This window comes from Hemitrygon akajei, chromosome 7, assembly GCF_048418815.1.
Source record: "Hemitrygon akajei chromosome 7, sHemAka1.3, whole genome shotgun sequence".
Lineage (NCBI taxonomy): Eukaryota > Metazoa > Chordata > Chondrichthyes > Myliobatiformes > Dasyatidae > Hemitrygon > Hemitrygon akajei.
In genome coordinates this window covers 121,750,721-121,777,619 of record NC_133130.1, presented here as the reverse complement: position 1 = coordinate 121,777,619, position 26,899 = coordinate 121,750,721, and the positions used below count along the sequence as shown (strand labels likewise).

Here is a 26,899-nt window from a genome sequence, read left to right as displayed (position 1 = left end):
GCCACCTGGGCTCGGGAGTACTTCGGAAAACCATTGTCACTTAACACAGTCTGTCGCTGCATCCAGAAATGCAACTTGAAACTGTATTACGCAAGGAGGAAGCCATACATCAACTCTATGCAGAAATGCCAGCAAGTTCTCTGGGCCCAAGCTCATCTCAGATGGACCAAAAGACTGTGGAACCATGTGCTGTGGTCAGATGAGTCCACATTTCAGCTAGGTTTCGGAAAAAATAGGCGTCAAGTTCTCCATGCCAAAGATGAAAACCACCATCCTGATTGTTATCAGCGAAAGGTGCAAAAGCCAGCACCTGTGATGGTATGGGGGTGCATCAGTGCCCACGGCATGGGTGAGTTGCATGTATGTGAAGGTACCATTGACTATGAGGCGTATATTAGGATTTTAGAGAGACATATGTTGCCATCAAGGCGACGTCTCTTCCCGGGACGTCCTTGCTTATTTCAGCAGGACAATGCCAGACCACATTCTGCACGGGCTACAACAGCGTGGCTTTGTAGACACAGAGTGCTTGTGCTTGACTGGCCTGCTGCCAGTCCAGATCTATCTCCTATTGAAAATGTATAGCGCATCATGAAGAGGAGAATCAGACAACGGAGACCACGGACTCTTGAGCAGCTGAAGTCTTATATCAAGCAAGAATGGACAAAATTTCCAATTGCAAATCTACTACAATTAGTATCTTCAGTTCCAAAACGATTAAAAGTGTTATTAAAAGGAAAGGTAATGTAACACAAAGGTAAACATGCCTCTGTCCCAACTTTTGTTGAGTGTGTTGCAGCCATCAAATTCTAAATTTGTGTGTATTTACAAAATACCATTAAGTTGGTCAGTAAAACTATTGAAAATCTTTTCTTTGTACTTTTGTCAGTTAAATAAAGGTTCACGTGAATTAACATATCACAGATTTTTGTTTTAATTGCATTTTGGAAAATATCCCAACTTTTCTGGAAATGGGGTTTGTAAATTGTTCCATGATTTGCTTAGGGTTAAATCAGGGTTGTCGAGAGTTGCTGGGCAGTATGGCTCGAAGGGCCAGAAGGGCCTACTCCACACTGTATTGCTAATAAATAAAATAGAGTAAAATGGAGGATTGTGTGGGAGGGGAGGATTAGATTGATCTTGGAGAAGGTTAAACGGTCAGCACTATATTGTGGGCCAGAAGGCCTGTACTCTGCTATAACGTTCTACCATTAATGCTTGTGTTTTTGATTTACTCACAGTGCAGCCAAAGCTCCGTATCTGGCAAAGTTTAAAGTAAAGCGATGTGGAGTAGCTGAACTAGAAAAGGAAGGTCAGTAAAGATCTTGAGCGTGTAACACATTGTAAAATCTACTTGAAGGAATGATTTTTTATTTGAATCTGAAGAGTTCCAGTTTCCTATTCCTGATAATCTGATGAGACCTCACTTGGAGTATTGTGAGCAGTTTTGGGCACCTTATCTAAAACAGAATGTGCTGACATTGGAGAGGGTTCAGAGAAGGTTCACAAAAATGATTCCAAGATTGAAATGTTTATTATATGAGGAGTGTTTGACAGCTCTGGCCTGTGCTCACTGGAATTCAGAAGAATGGGATTGCTGGGGGGGGGGGGGGGGGGTCTCATTGAAACCTACTGAACGTTGAAAGGCCTCGATAGTGGATGTGGGGAAGATGTTTCTTGTGTTGGAGGAGTCTAAGATCAGACTGCTGGGGCTGAAGAAGAAAATGGATCAACACAATGGGCCAAATGGCCTAGTTCTCCTCCTATATCTTTTGTCTTTATGTGGGCCTATACAGAAAAACAAATCATTCATTTTTCTTTCACTTCCCTGGAAAGGGAATGTTCTTCACTACATTTAAATTGTCCCACTTAGTTGGGCAGGTAAGGGTCAATCATTGTGGAGTTTCTTTTCTGCCGTAAGCCCCTGCTTCATTAACTTTTCACACTCTGTCTTTCAAGGGCCAAGTAATGTAGTCATGGTCACCTCACCCTGGTTATAATCTACTGCGTGTGGGAATAGTGTAAAATGGAGCCAAACTTCTCAAAGGCCAGCAGACTCGGGTTTATTACCACTGGCATAAGGCATGAAATCTGTAGTTTTGTGGCAACAGTTGGGTGAAATACAAAACACATTACTGTAAGAAATATATCAAAAATGAAATAAGTAGTACAAAAAAGAGCAAAATAGTGAGTTGTGTTCATGGACTGTTCAGAAATCTGATAGCAAAGGAGATGAAACTGGTCCTAAAACTCTGTGGTTAAGAAGGCGTATGGTGTATTGGCCTTCATCAATCGTGGAATTGAATTTAAGAGCCGAGAGGTAATGTTACAGCTATATAGGACCCTGGTCAGACCCTACTTGGAGTACTGTGCTCAGTTCTGGTCACCTCACTACAGGAAGGATGTGGAAACCATAGAAAGGGTGCAGAGGAGATTTACCAGGATGTTGCCTGGATTGGGGAGCATGCCTTATGAAAACAGGTTGAGTGAACTCAGCCTTTTTTCCTTGAAGGAACGGAGGATGAGAGGTGACTTGATAGAGGTGTATAAGATGATGAGAGGCATTGATCGTGTGGATAGTCAAGAGGCTTTTTCCCTGGGTTGAAATGATTGCTCAAGAGTACACAGGTTTAAGGTGCTTGGGAGTAGGTACAGAGGAGATGTCAGGGGTAAGTTTTTTACGCAAAGAGTGGTGATTGCGTGGAATGGGCTGCCGGTAATGGTGGTGGAGGTGGATACGATAGAGTCTTTTAAGACACTTTTGGATAGGTACATGGAGCTTAGAAAAATAGAGGGCTATGGGTAAGCCTAGTAGTTTCTAAGGTAGGGACATGTTCGGCACAACATTGTGGGCCGAAGGGCCTGTATTGTGCCTTCTTAACCACAGAGTCAACCTGCGCAGCTGCTTTGAGCGTCCTATGGACTCGGACCCAAAGATCCCTCTGATCCTCCACACTGCCAAGAGTCTTACCATTAATACTATATTCTGCCATCATACTTGACCTACCAAAATGAACCACTTCACACTTACCTAGGTTGAACTCCATCTGCCACTTCTCAGCCCAGTTTTGCCTCCTATCAATGTCCCGCTGTAACCTCTGACAGCCCTCCACGCTATCCACAACACCCCCAACCTTTGTGTCATCAGCCAACTTACTAACCCATCCCGCCACCTCCTCATTCAGGTCATTTATAAAAATGACCAAGAGTAAGGGTCCCAGAACAGATCCCTAAGGCACACCACTGGTCACTGACCTCCATGCAGAATATGACCCGTCTACAACCACTCTTTGCCTTCTGCGGGCAAGCCAATTCTGGATCCACAAAGCAATGTCCCCTTGGATCCCATGCCTCCTAACTTTCTCGATAAGCCTTGCATGGGGTACCTTATCAAATGCCTTGCTGAAATCCATATACACTACATCTACTGCTCTTCCTTAATGTTGTTAAATGCTGAGCAGCATCCTGACATCGGTGTTTGTATTGTCCAGGTGGTCTAAGGCTGTGTGAAGAGCCTTCTGTAATGATCAATAAACCAATTCTTTTGAATCAAGTTATCTTGCCTGGTGTCTCGGGGCAGGGTGTGTCTGTATCCGTACCACCCTTCTTCCTTGATACCCTCTTCCTCTGCCACATGTCCCACACCCCTCCTACGGTGCTCCACCCTCACCATTCTAAACATTGTTTGCTCCCGCCAGATTTACATACTCGGTCTCCATTCCATGTTGACAAATACAGTACTGTACAAAAGTCTTAAGCACCCTAGCAATATATATGTGCCTAAGACTTTTGCACAGTACTGTATAACCAATGCTTAACCTGTTTTGAACTGTGCATTTGCCCAAAGGGTAAAATGCAAATCCCTGGGGGTATTTTATCCAGCAATCAGTAATTAAGGCAGCACGATAGCATAAAATTAGCATAACGTTTCCAGCACTAGTGTCCTGTGTTTCTTTCACAAGGTGGAATAGGATGTCTCCTGGCCAGTATGTTCTACATCCTGTTGTCATAAAGAGCAGAAAATGCAGTCTTTCATCTTGTCATTGGAAGAATCTCAAAATGAATTACCTTAATATTATTTATTTACTTTTTTATTTTTTACATGATTTGTATCCTCTTGTATATCGTTTGTCAGTCTTCATTTATTTTATTGTATTCCTCTATTTTCCTAATAAAATGCCTGCATGAAAATGAATCTCAAGGTAGTGTATGGTAACATATGCACTCAGTGGCTACTTTATTAGAAACCTTCTGTACCTAAAGCGGACACTGAGTGTATGTTGGTGGACTTCTGCTGTAGCCCATCCATTTTTAACATAATTGTACAAGGGCTAAGAGTGTTGTAAAAACAAGCCTGAAGGCTTTGTGTGTCAGTGCGAGGAGCATTCGTAACAAGGTGGATGAATTGAATGTGCAGATAGTTATTAATGAATATGCTATAGTTGGGATCACAGAGACATGGCTCCAGGGTAACCAAGGATGGGAGCTCAACATCCAGGGATATTCAATATTCAGGAGGGACAGACAGAAAAGAAAAGGAGGTGGGGTAGCATTGCTGGTTAGAGAGGAGATTAACGCAATAGAAAGGAAGTACATTAGCCTAGAGGATGTGGAATCGATATGGGTAGAGCTGCATAACACTAAGGGGCAGAAAATGCTGGTGAGAGTTGTGTACAGGCCACCTAACAGTAGTAGTGAGGTTGGGGATGGCATTAAACAGGAAATTAGAAATGTGTGCAATAAAGGAACAGCAGTTATAATGGGTGACTTCAATCTACGTATAGATTGGGTGAACCAAGTTGGTAAGGGTGCTGAGGAAGAGGATTTCTTGGAATGTATGCGGGATGGTTTTCTGAACCAACATGTCGAGGAACCAACTAGAGAGCAGGCCATTCTAGATTGGGTATTGAGCAATGAGGAAGGGTTAGTTAGCAATCTTGTCATGCAAGGCCCCTTGGGTAAGAGTGACCATAATATGGTGGAATTCTTCATTAAGATGGAGCGTGACATAGTTAATTCAGAAACAAAGGTTCTGAACTTAAAGAAGGGTAACTTTGAAGGTATGAGACTTGAATTAGCTAAGATAGACTGGCAAATGATACTTCAAGGGTTGACGGTGGATATGCAATGGCAAGCATTTAAAGATCGCATGGATGAACTACAACAGTTGTTCATCCCAGTTTGGCAAAAGAATAAACCAGGGAAGGTAGTGTACCAGTGGCTGACAAGGGAAATTAGGGATAGTATCAAGTCCAAAGAAGGAACATACAAATTAGCCAGAAAAAGTGGCACACCTGAGGACTGGGAGAAATTCAGAGTCCAGCAGAGGAGGACAAAGGGCTTAATTAGGAAAGGGAAAAAAGATTATGAGAGAAAGCTGGCAGGGAACATAAAAACTGACTGTAAAAGCTTTTATAGATATGTGAAAAGAAGAAGATCGGTTAAGACAAATGTAGGTCCCTTACAGTCAGAAACAGGTGAATTGATCATGGGGAACAAGGACATGGCAGACCAATTGAATAACTACTTTGGTTCTGTCTTCACTAAGGAGGACATAAATAATCTTCCGGAAATAGTAAGGGACCGAGGGTCTAGTGAGATGGAGGAACTGAGGGAAATACATGTTGGTAGGGAAGTGGTATTAGGTAAATAGAAGGGATTAAAGGCAGATAAATCCCCAGGGCCAGATGGTCTGCATCCCAGAGTGCTTAAGGAAGTAGCCCAAGAAATAGTGGATGATTTTTCAAAACTCCTTAGATTCTGGATTAGTTCCTGAGGATTGGAGGGCGGCTAATGTAACCCCACTTTTTAAAAAAGGAGGGAGAGAGAAACTGGGGAATTATAGACCGGTTAGTCTGACATCGGTGATGGGGAAAATGCTAGAGTTGGTTATCAAAGATGTGATAACAGCACATTTGGAAAGAGGTGAAATCATCGGACAAAGTCAGCATGGATTTGTGAAAGGAAAATCATGTCTGACGAATCTTATAGAATTTTTTGAGGATGTAACTAGTAGAGTGGATGGGGAGAGCCAGTGGATGTGGTATATTTGGATTTTCAAAAGGCTTTTGACAAGGTCCCACACAGGAGATTAGTGTGCAAACTTAAAACACACAGTATTGGGGGTATGGTATTGATGTGGATAGAGAATTGGTTGGCAGACAGGAAGCAAAGAGTGGGAGTAAACGGGACCTTTTCAGAATGGCAGGCAGTGACTAGTGGGGTACTGCAAGGCTCAGTGCTGGGACCCCAGTTGTTTACAATATATATTAATGATTTAGACGAAGGAATTAAATGCAGCATCTCCAAGTTTGCGGATGACACGAAGCTGGGCGGCGGTGTTAGCTGTGAGGAGGATGCAGGGTGACTTGGATAGGTTAGGCGACTGGGCAAATTCATGGCAGATGCAATTTAATGTGGATAAATGTGAGGTTATCCACTTTGGTTGCAAAAAACAAGAAAACAGATTATTATCTGAACGGTGACCGATTAGGAAAAGGGGAGATGCAACGAGACGTGGGTGTCATTGTACACCAGTCATTGAAAGTGGGCATGCAGGTATAGCAGGCAGTGAAAAAGGCAAATGGTATGTTGGCAAAAGGATTTGAATACAGGAGCAGGGAGCTTCTACTGCAGTTGTACAAGGCCTTGGTGAGACCGCACCTAGAATATTGTGTGCAGTTTTGGTCCCCTAATCTGAGGAAAGACATTTTTGCCATAGAGGGAATACAGAGATTGATTCCTGGGATGGCAGGACTTTCATATGAAGAAAGACTGGATTGTCTAGGCTTATACTCACTGGAATTTAGAAGATTGAGGGGGGATCTTATGGAAAAGTATAAAATTCTAAAGGGATTGGACAGGCTAGATGCAGGAAGATTGTTTCCGATGTTGGGGAAGTCCAGAATGAGGGGTCACAGTTTAAGGATAAAGAGGAAGCCTTTTAGGACCGAGATGAGGAAAGGCTTCTTCACACAGAGAGTGGTGAATCTGTGGAATTCTCTGCCACAGGAAACAGTTGAGGCCGGTTCATTGGCTATATTTAAGAGGAAGTTGGATATGGCCCTTGTGGCTAAAGGGATCAGGGGTATGGAGAGAAAGCAGGTACAGGGTTCTGAGTTGGATGATCAGCCATGATCATACTGAATGGGGGTGCAGGCTAGAAGGGCCGAATGGCCTACTCCTGCACCTATTTTCTGTTTCTATCCACTGCAAAGTTCAACGTGTTGTGCATTCAGAGATGCTCTTCCTCACACCTCTGTTATACCCCGTGGTTATTTGAGCTACTGTCTCCTTCCTGTTAGCTTAACCTAGTCTGGCTATTCTCCTCTGACCTCTCTCATAAACAAGACATTTTCGCCCACAGAACTGCCACCATCTGGATGCTTTTTGTTTTCCATACAATTCTCTGTAAACTCTAGAGATTGCTGCAGGTGTGAAAACCCTGAATATCAGCAGTTTCTGAGATACTCAAACCACCCTGTCTGATACCAACAATCATTCCACAGTCAAAGTAACTTAGATCACATTTCTTCCCCATTCTGATATTGGGTCTGAATAACAATTAAACCTCATGATCATGTCGACATGCTTTTATGCATTGAGTTGCTGCCACGTGATTGGCTGATTAGATATATGCATTATCTAGCAGGTGTATCTAATAAAATGGCCACTGAGTGTCGTTATTATAAACAATAGTGGTCACAGTACTGGTACCTGAGAAGGAAAATTTTTAAACTAAGTCAATGCCATCGCAAAGGAATCACTGGAGACACTCAGATCTCCATCATTTCTGTCTTTATTTCAAAGTTTTCACCTCAGCATTTTTTTTATCCTCAGCGAGACAGTGAAGTGAGAGTGGGTACTGGTGGATGATTGAGGCTCACTGCAAATTAAGTTGTGGGCTTCAAAATTTTTAAGGAGCTCAGATTTGCAGAGGGTGAAAGATGGGCGGGTGATCAGACGGTGTTGCGATTGTCGTGTCCAGAGGAACAACAAAGGTGGCACTGGATTTTGGCAGCCCTTGAGCTGAGCCAGGGTTGGAGATGGGATATTTCAGAAGCAGTGACAGTAGTCTTGGCTTAGAGACACACTCTGAATCAGACAGGGTGTTGAGATTGCATACACCTGATGCACTCCTCAAAGAGGCTGTGGAGGTCTTCTTATGCACATCGCTTTGTGTGATGGCTAATTCAGCAGCAGGCTGCTGCCCATTATGCTGCATGTGTGGAGGGCAGCAGTGAAAGTACTCTATCTCTGTTGGTCTTCAGTGCTTCCTTCATCGTGTCAGTAGCTCAGTTTTCACTGCAGTCAATCATGCAAGTTCCGGGGAGAGACTCAGGAAGATCTTTGTACTCAGATGCAGAAAGTTTCTTCATTGCTGTTTCCATAACAGTTTTGTTTTACCATTTGGGGTTGTTAGCCCTGAGTGAACCCAAGAACTTAGAGGACAGTGGACCACTCTTAATCTGGCCTCTACCTTTTGACCTGTTTGGCATGGGTGACCCTACCAACAACCAAATCACAAGGCCCTGATTCCAGCCAACATATCTCTCTGAGTCATGAGGCACGGAAGTCTCCAAACCATGACAAGGTTGTGGTCCTCTTAGGGGAAATTAGCACTGATAGCCAAATTACTGGTTTATTTGGTCACGTTCTCACTTTGGGCTCTACAGCCAGAGTACAGTTTCAGTGGGATAGGATAGGGGAACAGGAGGAAGTGATTCCACATGGTTTTGATGCAATTGTTGTATAAGTTTTGCCCATGTACATGATAGTTCGTCCATCAAAACCAAAAAATAAGTAGTGCCAAAGCTAAATTTTTTTAAATGCTGAAAAGACTCATTAGGGCAGAATCTGAATCAGGTTTAATATCACCGGTGTGGTGAAATCTGTTGTCTTTGCAGCAGCAGTACAATGCAATACATGATAATAGTAACTGTAAATCACAGGAAGAAGTGTATAAATGTGTATAAAAGAGATAAGATCCTGTGGGACTTCCAAATACAGACTGATAAGTAGGTACTGGCCAACCAACCAGACATGGTAATACTGGAAAAAGAACAAAAGAAAGGAATAGTAATAGATGTGGAAATCCCGAATGACAGAAACATCAGGAAGAAAGAATATGGGAAGCTGGAGAAATACCGGGACTTGAAAGAGATGTGGGAGGTTAAAGTCAGAGTAATCCCAGTGGTGATAGGAGCAATTGGAGCTGTGACACCTGGACTGGGAGAGTGGCTCCAACAAATCCGGGGAACAACACCTGAGATCTCGGACCAGAAGAGCGTATTACTAGGAACAGCAAGGATACTGGCTGAACCCTCAAACTCCCAGGCCTCTGGTAGAGGACCCGAGATTGAGAGAAAAATACACATTCACACCAGCCATAAGGGGTGAGAAAATATATATATGAAGCCTCCACTGCTTCATTGGGCAGAGAATTCCACAGGTTCACCACTTTCTGGGAAAAGCAGTTCCTCCTCAATTCCGTCCTAAATCTACTCCCCCGAATCTTGAGGCTATGTCCCCTAGTTCTAGTCTCATCTACCAATGGAAACAACTTTTCTGCCTCTATGTTATCTATCCCTTTCATAATTTTATATGTTTCTATAAGATTTCCTCTCATTCTTCTGAATGCCAGTGAGTATAGTCCCAGGCAACTCAATCTCTCCTCATAGTCTAACCCCTCAACTCTGGAATCAACCTGGTGAACCTCCTTTGCATCGCCTCCAGTATATCCGTTTTCAAGTATGGAGACCAAAACTGCATTTGGTACTCCAGATGCGGCCTCGCCAGCATCCTGTACAATTGCAGCATGACCTCCCTGCTCTTAAATTCAATCCCTCTAGCAATGAAGGCCAACATTCCATTTGTCTTCTTGATAGCCTGCGGCACCTGCAAACCAACCTTTTGTGATTCATGCATAAGCACTCCCAAGTCCCTCTGCACTGCAGCATGCTGCAATTTTTATACCATTTAAATAATAATCTGCTCTTTCAATTTTCCTTACAAAGTGGATGACCTCGCATTTACCAACATTGTACTCCATCTGCCAGAGCCTTGCCCACTCACTTAACCTATCTATATCTCTCTGTAGACTCTCCATATGCTTTCCCACTCAATTTAGTATCATCAGCAAACTTAGATACACTACACTCGGTTCCCTCTTCCAGATCGTTAATGTATATCATGAACATTTGTGGGCCCATCACCGACCCCTGTGGCACACTGCTCACCACTGGTTGCCAACCAGAGTAACACCCATGTATCCCAACACTCTACTTTCTATTAGTTAACTAATCCTCTATCCATGCTGCATCTGCCTGATGGAGCCATTTCTTTCCAGATGCCTCGCTATTTTTTTCTTCAATGATAGCTTCAGGCATTCTCCCAACTACAGATGTTAAACTGGCCTGTAGTTACCTACCCTTTGCCTACATCCTTTTTTGAACAGTGGTGTGACATTCACCATCTTCCAATCCTCTGGGACCTACCCAGAGTCTAGAGAATTTTGGTAAGAATCACCAAAGCCTTGACTATAACCTCTGCCATTTCTTTCAGCACCCTGGGATGTATTCCATCAGGACTAGGGGACTTATCTATCTTCAGGCCCACAAATGTGCTCAGCACCACCTCTTTAGTGATAGCTATTGTATCGAGGTCCTCACCTCCCATCACATCCATAACATCTCTCTTTGGCATGTTAGTGTCCTGCACTGTCATTCAAAGCCCTGGCCATCTTTTCATTACCCAATATCAATTCCCCCTTCTCATCCTCCAAGGGACCTGCATTCACTTTAGCCACCCTTTTCCACTTTATATAATTACAAAAACTTTCACTATCCATTTTTATATTTTGTGCTAGTTTATTTTCATTATCTAGCTTCCCTTTCTTTATTGTTAGCTTAGTACAAAAAGAGAAAAAAAAGTAGTGAGGTAGTGTCCAAGAGTTCAATGTCCATTCAGAAATTGGATGGCAGAGGGGAAGAATCTGTTCCTGAATTGTTGAGTGTGTGACTTCGGTCTCCTGTACCTCCTTCCAATGAGAAGAGGGCATGTCCTAGGTGATGAGGTCCTTAATGATGAATGCCCCCATTTTGAAGCATCGCTCCTTGAAGATGTTCTGCTGGATGCTGGGGAGGCAGCATCTATGGAAAGAAAACAGAGTTAGTGTTTAAGCTCAGAGACATTAACTACTTCACTTTTCACAGATGCTGAGCCCTCCCAACTGTTTCCCTTTTAATACATGGGTTCGACCATGTTGCACTTTACGGTAGATGAGCCTGCAGACGTTTGTCCTTAGGGATTGTCTGGATAAGGTATCAGGGTAGCTGAGTGTACCGTGTCAGTGCAATTGGGAGAAGCTGGTGGGTGTGTATGCAGTTGTTTGATTATATGATGAATTGATTAGGCTTCTTTCGCGCAGCGGACTCTCGCTTTTGGCTTTCAAGTACACGTGTTTTCATCTCCCTGGGCTTGGTTCCTAGCTCCCACACTGTATGTTGCCCAGCCTGTGCCATTACTAACATGACTCAATAACAACATTCAATTCTACTACTCTGTCATGTGTACATTTAACACTGAGGATTCAGCTCTTGGGGAATCTTTCAAGAGGATTTTTTGAATCCTTTTGAATCTTTTTGAAAATCTTTCAAAAGGATTTTCCAATTTGAAACTAGAAATTGCCTATTATTTTTAATTTTTAAACAATACTTGGTATCATTTCCATATTTTAGTAATTTAATCCATCATGGGTAAAGCCCTCCCCACCATTGAGCACATCTACACAGAGTGTTTCACAGGAAAGCCTCATTCCATATCAGGAACCCCCACCACCCAGGTCATACTCTCTTCTTGCTTTTACCATCAGGAAGAAGGGACAGGAGCCTCAGGACTCATACCACCAGGTTTAGGAACAGTTATTACCCCTCAAACATCAGGCTCTTGAACCAGAGCAGATAACTTCACTAAACTTCACTTGGCCCATCATTGAAATATTCCCACAACTTATGGACTCGCTTTCAAGAACTCTGCATCTCATGTTCTCGATACTTATTGCGTATTTATTTATTCTTATTTCTCTTTATATTTGCACAACTTGATGCATTTTGGTTGAATGCCCAAGTTGGTGCAGTCTTTCATTAATTCTGTTATGGTTATTATTGTATTATGAACTTATAGAGTATGCTAGCAAGAAAATAAATCTCAGGGTTGTATATGGTGACATACATATACTTTGACAATAAATTCACTTTGTACTTTGATCTTTTGACATATTATAAACCTAATAATAGGTAAACATAAATCGTGAAGCAACACATTGCATTGAAGAGTGTCAGTGTGTTGAAGAATAACATACAGGAATATGCTTTCCAGGTCTGCGTTCCTCTTCGGAAGGTTCTGATGATTCTTCAGAGAAAGAAAACAGTGAAAGAATTTATTGGCAAGCTGCAATTTTTAAAGTCGGTGATGATTGCAGACAGGTAAACCCATTCACCCTGAGTTTGGCTCTATTACTGTATTGCAGTAAACACCTTATCTTTGTCATCTTTATAGGTTTGAAACAATAAAGGTTATAGATTTAAAGCAGGGGTTCCCAACCTGCATTCCATGAACCCCTCAGTTAATGGTTGGGGTCTTTGGCATAAAAAAGGTTGGAAAACCTTGGTTTATATGAATTACACTGCTTGGTACAGTAGCTAGCATGATTAAAGACTCCACACACCTTGCACATTCTCAATTCTTCCCTTGTTGACGATCTTCAACTGATCTAGGTTAGGCAATTTGGTACGCAATTCTTAATTAATCCAAGATCACACTTTATTGACTCTGCACAAACAGCAATGTAGCTATGTTGACCCCAGGCCGGCAACTTAAATCATGAATTCTACCGTTCCCTCTGTACCAATGGTCACTCAGACCATGTCTCCGATTTATAACAGTAATATAGGGCATCTCCCATTGGCCAGACAATCAATCCTTTGTTCTCCCAGCCCCTGACCTGGGCTTATTCCTTACGATAGTAGGTCTCCATAGTTTTCGCCCCTTTACATTTGAAGCCCTGTATTCTTATACTCTTTCCTTATCAGTGGAACAACACAGCACTAGATTGGACTGAACTCAGCTGAAACTGAGCATTCCTACCTGGCTCAAACCAGTCAAATTGGGTCACCCAGGTAGTGGCCTGAGATAAGGAGATTACTTCTGCAAACCTGCCATTGTACACTATAAACAGTTAATCTGAGAATGATCTTATCAGCAGAAACTCCTTGTGTCGATGTTCAATTGCTCTGATTAAGTTATTAAGCAAGAATCAGTTCATCAAACAATTCACCAAATCAAGTTCAATGTTTCCTTCCATATTTTAATTCCGTCACAGCCAACCCCAGCTCACATCGGGAAGAAGGTACAAAAGCTCCCACTTGGCCATGAGCTTCAAAACATTGTTTGAATCTCCAGTGAAGCATTGCTTTCATCAGTTTACTTTTCAGTAATAACTATATGCTCGATATAAGCATTCAGTGGCCACTTTATTGGGTACCTCCTTTAGCTAATAAAGTGGCCATTGAGTGTATGTTTGTGATAGTCTGCTGCTGCAGCACATCTACTTTGAGGTTCAATGTGTTGTGCTCTTCAACACATTACTGTTGTAACATATGGGTTTTAAGTTATCTTCCTGTGAACTTGAACCAGTCTGGCCATTCTTCTCTGACATTTTTCATTAACAAGACATTCTCGCCCACTGAACTGCCACTCTTTGGATATTTTTTGTTTTTTGCACCATTCTCTGTAAATTCTAGAGCAGAGACTTCTTAATGTTTTTATGTCATGTTTTTTTACATAACCGAGGGATCCGTGAACCGCACGTTGAGAACCCCTGCTCTAAGTACTGCTGTGTGTAAAAATCCCAGGAGATCAAACCACTCCATCTGACATCAACAATCATTCCATGGTCAAAATCATGTAGATCACAATTCTTTCCCATTTTGTTGCTTGATCTGAACAACAACTGAACTTCTTGACCATGTCTGCATGCTTTTATGCACTGAGTTGCTGCCACATGATTTGCATATATGAGCAGGTATACCTGAGTGTAGATTAAATTTTCCTTGTACAATTTAACTCAGCTTTTGTATTCACTGTTTCTGAATTGTTTTTTTAAGAAAGTTGGTTGCATATACAAGTGTCCTCACATTGTGTATCTCCACAGGACATGTTGGCACTACAGATCATCGGCCTTTTCAAGAACATTATTCAACTAGTGGGTTTAGACCTGTTCGTCTTTCCCTACAGAGTAGTGGCGACAGCTCCAGGGGTATGTTGGAATTTTGCTAAGAATTCAAATTTACCTTCTGTGATTAAACTTAGTAAGATCCAGTACGTATACAAAAGTCAGTAACAGGTAATGCCTACTTACTGAAAACATTGTTCTGTACTTGTCTGTCAGAAAGTCATGTACATAGAGACACAAAATAATGAAACAATAGTTTACTCCGCTGTGTGCTGAACTGAGGCCTGCTCCAGCTTCTCCGGACTTCGAGAAGTCACTTCCATTCCAAAATGCTGTTTGCTTACTTTTATTGTTTGCACGATTTGATTTTTTTTCTCCCTCTCTCTGCACACTGGGCATTTGTCAGCCTTTTGTAAATGGGTTCTCATGTGGTTTCTTGTTCTGTGGCTGCCTATAAGGAGACCAATCTTAAGGTTGTGTAAATGTACTTTGAACTTTTATGTAGGAATCATGTTCTTTCTGTAAATTTAGTGAAAATTGCTAAAAAGCAGTTCGAGACTTCATTATCGTGTGTATGTTCTTCAAGACCATCTGCTTTTAAAGTTCAAAGTAAATTTATTATCAAAGTATGTACAGTACTGCAAAGTCTTAGGTGTATATATATATATATATAGCCTGACTAGGGTGCCTAAGACTTTTGCACAGTACTGTAGTAATTTTATGTATTGCACTGTACTGCAGCCAGAAAAAAACAAATTTCATGAGTGATGATAAACCTGATTCTGATATGGGTCTCTATTATAGACTGAGAGTGGGAAGGGGGCAGGGAGAAGGGGGATCATGGTTGGGAAAAGTGGATGGGAGAGAGAAGGGGGTGAAAAGCACCAGACAAACATTCAGTAATGATCGATAAGCCAATTGAGATTAATTTTCTCGCAAACATTCACAGTAAAATCAGGAATCTCAGGGTAATATATGGTAACATACACTATTGTGCAAAAGTCTTAGGTATATGTGTATATAGCTAAGGTGCCAAAGACCTTTGTACAGTAAGGTATTTATCATCATGGAGTGGAGATCGAGTTTGTAAATCTGACGGGAGCAAAAGATGTTGGGAATGGCGAGGGTGGAGCGCCACAGGAGGGGTATGAGAGGGGTTAGGACAGGTGGCAGAGAAGGAGTGCCGGGGTGAGGGGTGGCAAGGGTGCAGACACACTCAGACCTGAGACACCAGGCAAGGTCACTTGAAACAATTGGTTTATTGATCATTACAGAATGTCTCTCTGGTGCTTCCTGCTCCCTGTCCTCACCCTTCCCCTTTTACCCACCATGATTCTCCCTCTCAGTCCACAACAGAGACCCATATCAGAATCAGGTTTACCATCACTCGTGAAATTTTTTTTGGGGGGGCAGCAGTACAGTGCAATACATAAAATTACTACAGTACTGTGCTAAAGTCTGAGACACCCTAGTTATATATATGTGTGCCTAAGACTTTTGCAAAGTTCTGTATGCTGTCATAAAATGAGTTAAATGTTGACGTGCTCATTGGGCTGTAGACTGTTGTGCATGGTAAAAGGTGACAATTCACGTAATCCCCACAGTTAATTTTTAACAATGTGCAATATCGATGGAGGTCAGAAAGAAATCTGGTGCAATGTGATTGGATCTCACTGTAATCAGGCCGACCAATGAGATTCCCCAGGCATAATATCAGTCCTGGCTTGTGACTATACGCCATCCTGACTTGGAGATAAGTCACTGTGCCTTCACTGCAGGGGGTTCCCAACCTGGGATGCACGTCCCTCTTGCTTAATGGTATTGGTCCATGGCAGATAAACAGTTGGGAACCCAGCATCACTGGCACTGGGTCAAAATCCTCACAGTACAGTGTGTGTACTATGTGCTCTGGAATATACCTGCTCACCCTCACCACTTCAAGGGCAGTTGGAGGTTGTAATCTGTAAGAGTTTAGCGAGATGTAATTACAGCGCCAGCCACCCGGGTTCAACTCGTGTGGCTGTCTGTAAGCAGTTTTTACTTGCCCCCATGACCACATAGGTTGCCTCTGGGTGCTCAGGTTTCCTCTCACATTCCAAAGGCGGGTTACTGGGTTAATTGGTCACACAGATGGGGTGTAATTGAGCAGCTCAGGCTCATTAGGCCAGAAGGGCCAGTTACCGTGCTGTATCTCGCTAGGTCACTAATTAAACACATTTTCAATGTTGTGACTATTATTAGTTAAATGCAGAATAAAAAGGGTTCCCAAGCTGGGGTTCACGGAATTCTTCAATAATGATAAGGGCCCATGGCATAAAACAGGTTGGCAACTCCTGCAGTACAGGAACAAGGTTCTCAGAGATATTTGTTGTTGACAGAATTCAAATGTGACAAGATTTTTAGTGTGTAATTACTTTTTCCAGTGTGGAGTTATTGAATGTATCCCCGACTGCAAGTCACGAGATCAGCTGGGCAGGCAGACAGACTTTGGAATGTATGATTACTTCAGGAACCAGTACGGCGATGAATCTACACTGGCATTCCAGCAGGTAAGGTCAAATCATCCATTTAACTGCAACTACAGAACTGTGCAAAAATTTTAGGCACATATATATAGCTAGGGTACCTAATACTTTTGCACAGCATTGTATTTGTCAGTGTGGAGCATAGAGCGGGTTTGTAAATCTGGTGGGAGCAAAGCACATTGGGAATGGTGAGGTTGGAGCGCTGCGGGAGGGGTGAGGGACAAGTGGTAGAGAAGGAATGCCAGGACTGGGGGTAGCGCAGGTGCAGACACACCCAGTCCTGAGACACCAGGCAAGCTCATTTGATTCCAAGCAATTAGTTTGTTGATCATAGGCAATCCAGGTTCATTTCCTGTTGCTATCTATAAGAATTTTCCTTGTGGGTTTCCTCCAGATGTTCCAGTTTCCTCCCACAGTCCAAAGACATACCAATTGGTAGGTTAATTGAAAATTGTCCATGATTAGGCTGGGTTCAAAGGGCTGGAAAGGCCTGTTCTGCACTGATTCTCAATAAATACATAAATATATAAACAAATGAATGAATAAAACATTGAAACATATAAGATTGTGAAGGGGCTTGATCGGGTGGATGCGGGGAGAATGTTCCCAATGATGGGTGAAACTAGGACTAGGGGGCATAATCTTAAAATAAGGGGATGCCGTTTCAGGACTGAGATGCGGAGAAATTTCTTCACTCAGAGGGTAGTGGGGCTGTGGAATTTACTGCCCCAGAGAGCTGTGGAAGCTACTACACTCAATAAATTCAAAACGGAGATAGACATTTTCCTGGATAAAAATGGCATTAGGGGATGCGGTGAGTGAGCAGGTAAGTGGACATGAGGCTAGGTTTAGATCAGCCATGTGATCTCCTGGACCAGTTTTCGATAGCCTGGATGGGTCGGAGAGGAATTTTCCAGATTTTTTCTCCTCAATTGGCAACTCGGTTTTTTCCCCCCGGGTGATCACATGGGTTTGGGCGGGATGAATAATAAAATAAAATGGGCGGCATGGTGCCCTGTTGGTTGGCACTGTTGCCTTGTGGGATTCGGTGAAAACTAGAGTTAAGATTGGATCAGCCATGATCAGCCATGATTGGCCTACTCCTGCTCCTATCTCTTATGTTCTTATGACAGACAGACATACTTTATTTATCCCGAGGGAAATTGGATTTCATTACAGCCACACCAACCAAGAATAGTGTAGAAATATAGCAATATAAAACCATAAATAATTAAATAATACTAAGTTAATCGTGCCAAGTGGAAATAAGTCCAGGACCAGCCTATTGGCTCAGGGTGTCTGACACTCCGAGGGAGGAGTTGTAAAGTTTGATGGCCATGGGCAGGAATGACTTCCTATGACACTCAGTGTTACATCTCGGTGGAATGAGTCTCTGGCTGAATGTACTCCTGTGCCTAACCAGTACATTATGGAGTGGATGGGAGTCATTGTCCAAGATGGCATGCAACTTGGACAGCATCCTCTTTTCAGACACCACCGTCAGAGAGTCCAGTTCCACCCCCACAACATCACTGGCCTTACGAATGAGTTTGTTGATTCTGTTGGTGTCTGCTGCCCCAGCACACAACAGCAAACATGATAGCACTGACCACCGCAGACTCGTAGAACATCCTCAGCATCGTCCGGCAGATGTTAAAGGACCTCAGTCTCCTCAGGAAATGGATAAATAAATCAATAAATTACAGAAAGTCTCTCTGGTCCTTCCTGCTCCCTCCCCTTTCCCTGCCCCCTTCCCACTCTCAGTCCACAATAGAGACCCAGAATCAGGTTTATCATCACTCACATATGTCATGAAATGTGTTTTTCTTTGCGACAGAAGTACAGTGCAGTAGGTATAATTACTACAGTACTGTGCAAAAGTCTTAGGCACCCAAGCTGTATATACTGTACGCACCTAAGAATTTTGTGCAATACTGCTACTGTTACATGTCACTGCAAAGACAAAAGTATTCATTGTTCTGGGAAGGACAAGATTGGCTTTGATTGAATAGAGGTCCTTAAAGTTACCTTGAGAACGAATAATATTAAAGAAGATGTGTCTATTTGTGACCGTCTGTGTTTGTGGGTCTTAAATGTAGGGCAGGAACTAACAATCCCAAATCAAAGGACACATTTCACTGTATAAATCTGAATCTGATTTTAAAAAAACCTTGCTATCTTTGCACATTTACATCACAACTTTAACCCTTTCTGTCTTTCTTGAAGGCACGTTACAACTTTATCCGCAGCATGGCTGCGTACAGCCTCCTCCTCTTCCTGCTGCAGATCAAAGACCGGCACAATGGGAACATCATGCTAGACCGAAAAGGTCACCTCATCCACATAGGTCAGTGCTGATCCTGAAAGAACATCACATGAGTCTCTTCAGCATCCAAAGCTGACTCAGTTCATTTTAAGGGGTTCCCAGTGCAGATTGTTTCTCCTGTAGACATTGTTGTTAGTGTTCATCATCCATCACTTTCCATTACAAAGTCTTCAGTCTGTTTTTAAGGGCATTTAAAATTAAATGTTTGGGCAGTGATATATGGCTGAATAGAGGTGGCACGGTTAGTAGCGGTTAACGTAACACTATTACAGCGCCAGCCATCTGGGTTCATTTCCCGCTGCTGTCTGTAAAGAGTGTGTACGTTCTGCCCGTGACAGTATGGGTTTCCTCCGGGTGCGCTGGTTTTTTTCCCACGGTCCAAAGTTATATGTGTAGTAAGCTGTGTACCTGTTATGTTTGTGCCGGAGGAAGACGATGAGAGGTGACTTGTCTGAGAGGTATAGATAGAGTGAACAGTGTGGAAATGACTACTGCAAGAGGGCATAATTTTATGGTAACACACACAAAATGCTCTTGTTCAGGAACATTGACAGTTTATTAATTTCTGCAGATGCTGCCCAACCAGCTGAGTTCTCCGTCATTTAGATGTCCAGCCTCTGCAGACTTCCTCGTGTTTCTAATTTTATAGAGATTGGAGGAAAGTATAGGAGGGATATCAGGGGTAGGTTGTTTATCCAGAGGGTGCTGGGTACATGGAACATGCTGTCAGGAGTGGTGGTAAAGGCTTAAGTAAGGGATATTTAAGAGACTCTTAGGTAGGCACATGAATGAAAGATAAATGGAGGGCTGTGTAAGAGGGAAGGGTTAGATTAATTATGGTTTAAAAAGTCAGCACAACATCGTGAAAGAACTGTAATGTTCTAAGTTGATGCTGGAGTGTTAGAAGAAGCTCCGTCTGGTCACCAAACCAAGTGTTCCAGGGCATTGCCTCTTAATGATGTTGGGAAGGTGGGGTAGTTGTAATCTGTCCCGGTTCAAGCCTCGATATCCCCAACAACACTGACAAACTGGCCAGTGAATTTCATGGAGAAATTTCACTGGGCTCCAGTTAAACATTATGGGTGTACATGAGATGGCATTACCTCCACTGGAATGGGTGGGGTTGTGCAGTGGCTGATGGGGAAGTATAGTTTACATCAGATGAACGTTCTCTGGCCTTATGGAATTAGCTCTGTAGTAAAGGGAATCAGAGTCAGGGTTAGTATCACCGGCATATGTTGTGAAATTTGTTCACTTAACAGCAGCAGTTAACCGCAATCCTTGATGATGGACACCATCTTTTTGTGGCATCGCTTCTGGAAGATGTCCTGAATACTACGGAGGCTACTGCCCATGTTGGAGCTGACTGAGTTTACAATTCTCTGCAGCTTATTTTGATCCTGTGCAGTAGCCCCACTCCCTCATTCGGTGATACAGCCTGTTAGAATGCTCTTTACATCTGTAGAAATTCTCAAGTATTGTGAGAACACTCCTCTGTTCAATCTGAGTAATTCTCAGATACTGAATAGTTAACAAAATCCACTGCCCTCCTTGGACTCCTGACTAATCCAAGCCCTGTGCATTACAGATTTTGGTTTCATATTTGAGAGCTCACCAGGGGGCAACCTTGGCTGGGAGCCTGACATCAAGCTTACCGACGAAATGGTGATGATTATGGGTGGAAAGATGGAAGCTACGCCCTTCAAGTGGTTCATGGAGATGTGCGTTAAGGGATACTTGGCGGTCAGGTGAGAAACCTTCAAACCAAAGTGATAAAGTAACAAAACTAGGCTTAATAAGTGTCCTTTGTAACTTATTGAGTCACTGGGAATTTCTTTACTGAGGGTATATTCTGAATGTGGCACTCTGTGTCAGCTGGTTGAGGCAACCAGTGTAGATGGTTATGGGGAACTTGGATAAGCACCTGGGAGGGAAAGGTATAGAGCTACACATGACAATGCAAAGGTCTTAGGCACATAAATATAGCTCGGGTGCCTAAGACATTTACACAGTCCTGTATTTGTCAGCGTAGAGTGAAGAGCGAGTTTGTAAATCTGGCAAGAGCTAAGAATGTTGGGAATGGTGAAGGTGGAACGCTGTGTAAGGAGAGTGAGACAGGTGGCAGAAGGGTGCCAGAGGTGGGAGGTGGTGGTGCAGGTGCAGACACACCCAGCCCAGAGACACCAGGCAAGGCTATCTGATTCCAAACCACCGGTTTATAGATCATTACAGAATGTCTCTCAGGTGCTTCCCCCTCCCTCCCCTCTCCCTTCCCCTTTTCCCAACCATGATTTCCCTCTCCCTGCCCCCTTCCCACTCTCAGTCCACAATAGAGACCCAGATCAGAATCAGGTTTATCATTGTTCTATGCCATGAAATTTGTTTTTATTTGCAGCTGCAGGAGCTATACAGTGCAATATATAAATTTACTACAGGACTGTGTGAAAGACTTAGATATCCTAGCTATATATATGTGCCCAAAACATTTGCACAGTACTATAAGTGAACGTATTTTATATTCCACTTGAGGAATAGAGAATATAAGCACCAAACTACAATAAGTTGTGGACACAGCCCAGTCCATCACAGGAAAAATTCACCCCACCATTGAGCACATTTACCAGGTGTGCTGCCAGAAGAAAATAGCATCTATCATCAAGGACCCCACCGTCTAAGCCACGCTGTCCTTCTCACTGCTATCATCGAGTCAAGGAGGTGGTGCAGGAGCCTTAGTTCTTACAGCAAGGATGCGATGTTAAGGAAGTATTAAAGTTTATTCCCCTCTGTAGGTGCTGAGTTCCTCCAGCATTTGTGCATTTAGCTAGTTATATATGTTACAGACAAATTTAATTAGAAAATAGACCATGGAACTTTGTCAGGGAGTGGAGATGATTATTTCGTTGCTTGGTGTTCACACTTTGAACCATTTGGAGCCTCAGGTAATCGTTAACATTCCTACACTTCAGGCCTTACATGGATGCAGTGGTGTCGCTCGTTACACTCATGTTGGATACGGGACTTCCCTGTTTCCGGGGCCAGACCATCAAACTTCTTAAGTAAGTGCATAGTCTTATGATGTGATTAGATCTTGTCAGATTTTGGAAATTGCAGGTACCATTCTTTCAGTTGTAAACCCTGCAGAATTCTAATCAACTTGCAATAAGTCTATTATGATTTAACTTGTTTACTGTGTGTTACGCCGCTGGTGTTTAGGGCAACAATGAAGCTCCTCCATCTCTGGTGTTGTCCAGGTCTTCCATTGTCATGCCAGTAGCTTCCTCTTGGTTTTCGCTACTGTCAATCATGCAAGTCCTGGGTGGAGACTCAGGAATACCATCGCACTCAGATGTAGAAGGATTCTTCATTGCTGTTTCTGTAACAATTTTGTTTTACCAGTCAGGGTTGCTAGCTCTGAGCTAAACCCCTGAACCTGGAGGACCCGTAGTCCTGTCTCTACCCTATGACCTGTTTGGCATGGGTGACTCTACAAAGAGTCAAAGCATGAAGCCCTGATTCCAGCTAGCAGAGTTCTCTGGGTCATTGAGACACACAAGCCTCCAAACCACAACAAGGTTTTGGCCCTCTTGGAGGTGTAATTTAACATGTTGGTGTAATTTGAAATGACCACAGAGAGAGGGGAAAGTATAGGGGGATGTCAGAAGCAGGATATTTTACACAGTGGTGAGTGTGTGGAATGCTCTGCCAGGGGAGGTGGGAGAGGCAGATACATTAAGGACATTTAAGGAACTTTTAGATAGACACATGGATGATAGAAAGATGGAAGGCTATGTATGAGGGAAAGGTTAGATTGATCTTAGAGTAGGTTAAAAGGTTGGCACAACATCATGGGCTGAAAGACCTGTACAGTGCCGCTCTGTACTCTTCAGCTGCCTAGAATCGGGATTTCAGGTTTTTCTAACACATCTGGTAGGGAGAAGATTCATCTCTGCCAAAGGAGGTGTAAGGTGCTCACCTGCAGACCCTTGGGCAAGGTGTAACAACTGTTTAGCCCCAGATCAGGGTCATGTGAACCCATGAGAGCAGATGGTGGATGGTCGTATAAGCAGCCGGTGCATATCACAAGTCCTGGTTATGCGACCACTGACGCCAGGCAGACTATCTCTGAACAGTATTGATAATGGCTGGGTTCACCTGTCTTGTAAAGACACTGCCCAGAAGAAGACAAGGACAAACCACTTCTGTAGAATTTGACAAGAACAATCATGGAAAGACCATGATTACCAACGTCATACAATAATGATGATGATGTTTTTCAGACAAAGATTCAATCCCAACGTGAGTGAGAGAGAGGCAGCAAACTTCATCATCAAGGTTATACAGAACTGCTTCCTAAGCAACAGGTTGGTGAATTACTTACAACATACACAAAATGCTGCAGGAACTGAGCAGGCCAGGCAGCATCCAGAAAAAGAGTACAGTTGATGATTCAGGCGGAAACCCACTTTTACTGGCGGATGGAGCATAGGTGCTCAGCAAAGCGGTCTCCCAGTCTACATCGGGACTCACCGATATACAGGAGGCCACACCAGGAGCACCAAACACAGTATATGACCCCAGCAGACTCACAGGTGAAGTGTTGCCTCACCTAGGACAGCTTGTGGCCCTTAATGGTAGTGAGGGAGGAGGTGTAGGGGCAGGTGTAGCACTTGTTCCGCTTACAAGGATAAGTACCAGGAGGGAGATAAGTGGGGAGGGATGAATAGACAAGGGAGTCAAGTAGGGAGCAATTCCTGTGGAAAGCAGAAAGTGGGGGGAGGGAAAGATGTGCTTGGTAATGGGATCCCATTGGAGGTGGCGGAAGTTTCAGAGAATTATGTGTTGGACATGGAGGCTGGTGGGGTGGTAGGTGAGGACGAGGGAACCATTTTCCCTGGTAGGGTGGCATGAGGATGTAGTAAGAGCAGACGTGCGTGAAGTGGAAGAGATGCATTTGAGGGCAGCGTTGATGGTGGAGGAAGCGAAACCCCTGTCTTTGAAAAGGAGGACGTGTCCTTTGTTCTAGAATGAAAAGCGTCATCCTGAAAGCAGATGCAGCGGAGACGGAGGAATTGAGAGAAGGGGTTGGCTTTTTTTTACAAGTAACAGTGTCGCACGAGGGACAAGTTGTTGTGTGAGTCTGTGGGTTTGTAATAGACATCAGTGGATAAGCTGTCTCTGGAGATAGAGACAGTGAGATCGAGAAAGTGGACATAGGTGTGGGAAATGGACAAGGTGAATTTGAGGGCAGGGTGGAAGTTGGAGGCAAAGTGGATGAAGTTGACAATTTGAGCATGGATACAGGAAGCAGCACCAATGCAGTCGTCGATGTAGCATAGGAAAAGTGCAGGACAGTCACCAGTGTAGGCTTGGAACATAGATTGTTCCATGTAACTGACAAACAGGCATGCATAGCTGGGACCCATGCAAGTGCCCATAGCTACCCCTTCTGTTTGTAGGAAGTGGGAGGGGCCTAAAGAGAAATTATTTAGAGTGTGGACAAGTTTCACTAGGAACAAGTGTGACACCTCCTCCCTCACTACCATTCAGGTCCTTAAATAGTCCTTCCAGGTGAGGCAACACTTCACCTGTGAATCTGTTAGGGTCATATAATGTGTTCGATACTCCCAGTGTGGCCTCCTGTATATCAGTGAGATCCAATGTAGATTGGGAGACTGCTTCACCGAGTAAAAGTGAGATCTCTCAGTGTCCACCCTTTATAATTCCACTTCCCATTCCCATTACAATATGTCCATCCATAGTCTCCTCCACTGTCATGATGTGGCCACACTTAGGTTGGGGGAACAACACCTTATATTCCGTTTGGGTAGCCTTCAACAAATTTCCAGTAATGCCCCACCCCCCACCTACCCTCCTTCACCATTTCCCTTTTTCCCTCTCTCACCTTATCTCCTTGCCTGCCCATTGCCTCCCTCTGTTGCTCCTCCCCCTTTTCTTTATTCTATGGCCTTCTGTCTCTTTCACTAATCAACTTACCAGCTCTTTACTTCATCCCTCCCCCTCCAGGTCTCACCTATCACCTGGTGGTTCTCTCTCCCCTCCCCCCCCCCACCTTTTAAATCTACTCCTCAGCTTTTTTCTCCAGTCCTGCCGAAAGGTTTTGGCCCAAAATGTCAACTGTTCTCTTTTTTCAGTAGATGCTGCCTGGCCTGCTGAGTTCCTCCAGCATTTTGTATGTGTTGCTTAAATTACCAACATCTGCATATTTTCACTTGTTGGTGAATCACTGTCTTCTTTTCATTGAATCTCTTCCTTCCTCTGGTAGAGCTACATTTAATGCAGCTGAGAAGGGGAGGATTCACGTTATGTCCCGTTCTGTGGGAGTACTTTCCTTGAAACGTCAAAATCTTGCTGTCAAATGGTGCAATTTAATATCAGAGAATATATACAGACACAACCTGAAATTCTGATTCTTCACAGACATCCATAAAACAAAACAAAACCCAAAGAATAGAAACATCAGAACCCCCAAAGCCCCTCCTCCCCCTCCCATGCACAAGCAGCAGAAACATTGACCCTCCCTCCCTACTTCCCCCCCCCACCCATTGTGACAACAGGAGCACCGACCCCCCCAGAATTACATCACATCTTTGTTTGTGAAGGAAGTTGGGGAGATGATGGGATATTCATAAATCTTACAAAATCAAAAAATACCACAAAAAGTGATGGATACAGCCCCGTCCACCATGGGTAAAGCCTTCCCCACTATTGAGCACATCCTGCTGTTGCGGGAAAGCAGCTTCCGTCACCAGGGGCCCCCACCACCCAGGACGTGTTCTCTTCTTGCTCCTGGCATCAGGGTTCACACCACCAAGTTTAGGAACAGTTACCACCCCTCAACCATCAGGCTTCTGAACCAAAGGGGATAATTTCACTCAACTTCACTTGCCCCATCATTGAAATGTTCTTACAACCTATGGACTCGCCTTCAATGACTCTTATCTCATGTTCTCAATATTCATTGTTTGTTTATTATTATTATTATCTCTTTCTGTCTTCTGCACTCTGGTTGAACACACTATTTGAGCAGTCTTTCACTGATGTATATGGTGACATATATGTACTTTGATAATAAAAGTTACTTTGAACTTTAATAAGAAGTATAATGCTCAAAATAATCAAGCCATGTTATTACTTGTCAGGAGTAAAACGTATGACTGGATCCAGTACTATCAGAACCAGATCCCGTATTGATGGAGGGTATTGGACCGACCTGTTGTCTTCTCAAAGTGTGATTGTGCGGTATCACTGCTGTATCCCTCTTGCACTTTTTCTTTTAATCGGTTTGTGTTAGCCACACTCAACGACTGTACTTTAAAACTAGTTCTGGGACCTCACAACAATCACTTCTATAAAAACGTTCTTCAATCACACTATGATTATAGAGCATAGAATGTTTATCAAATCATTGTAGAAGCATTGATTGCACTATTTGTTGTCTGTGATGCTGAGGAGATGAGTATAAATATCAAAGATGTATGTGGAGATACTATTTTTCTGTAGAGTATGTAAATGTAATACAGATGAGTTCAATCTATGATGTCAATAAAGCAATGGAATTAGTTTGGTGTTGGAAGCTGTCAGCTGTTTTTAATTCCTGATGAAGGGTCTCTGCCCAAAACATCGACTAAACATACAGTACTGTGCAAAGGTACTTTGAACTTATACATAGAAGTCATGTTGTTTTTGTAAATTTAGTGCAAATTACTGAAAAACAATAATGAGACTTCATTACCATGTGCATATTCTTCAACACTTTCTGCTTTTAAAGTTCAAAATAAACTTATTTTGAAGTAT

The 26,899-nt window shown here is 43.1% G+C and overlaps 1 protein-coding gene across 2 annotated transcripts in view; it reads left to right on the top strand.

The window, feature by feature from the left end:
- The window catches only part of pi4kab (phosphatidylinositol 4-kinase, catalytic, alpha b), a 326,669-nt gene extending 300,004 nt beyond the window's left edge, over nt 1-26,665 (top strand). For both annotated transcript variants that reach the window (XM_073051867.1, XM_073051866.1), the window contains 9 exons: nt 1,242-1,312; nt 12,379-12,485; nt 14,213-14,317; nt 16,657-16,782; nt 18,985-19,105; nt 20,673-20,832; nt 22,051-22,140; nt 23,362-23,445; nt 26,245-26,665. In XM_073051867.1, the coding sequence (XP_072907968.1) occupies nt 1,242-1,312; nt 12,379-12,485; nt 14,213-14,317; nt 16,657-16,782; nt 18,985-19,105; nt 20,673-20,832; nt 22,051-22,140; nt 23,362-23,445; nt 26,245-26,296 (916 nt within the window). In that variant the 3' untranslated portion in view covers nt 26,297-26,665. The remainder of the gene's footprint in view (nt 1-1,241; nt 1,313-12,378; nt 12,486-14,212; nt 14,318-16,656; nt 16,783-18,984; nt 19,106-20,672; nt 20,833-22,050; nt 22,141-23,361; nt 23,446-26,244) is intronic.
- The last annotated feature ends 234 nt before the right edge of the window (nt 26,666-26,899 follow it).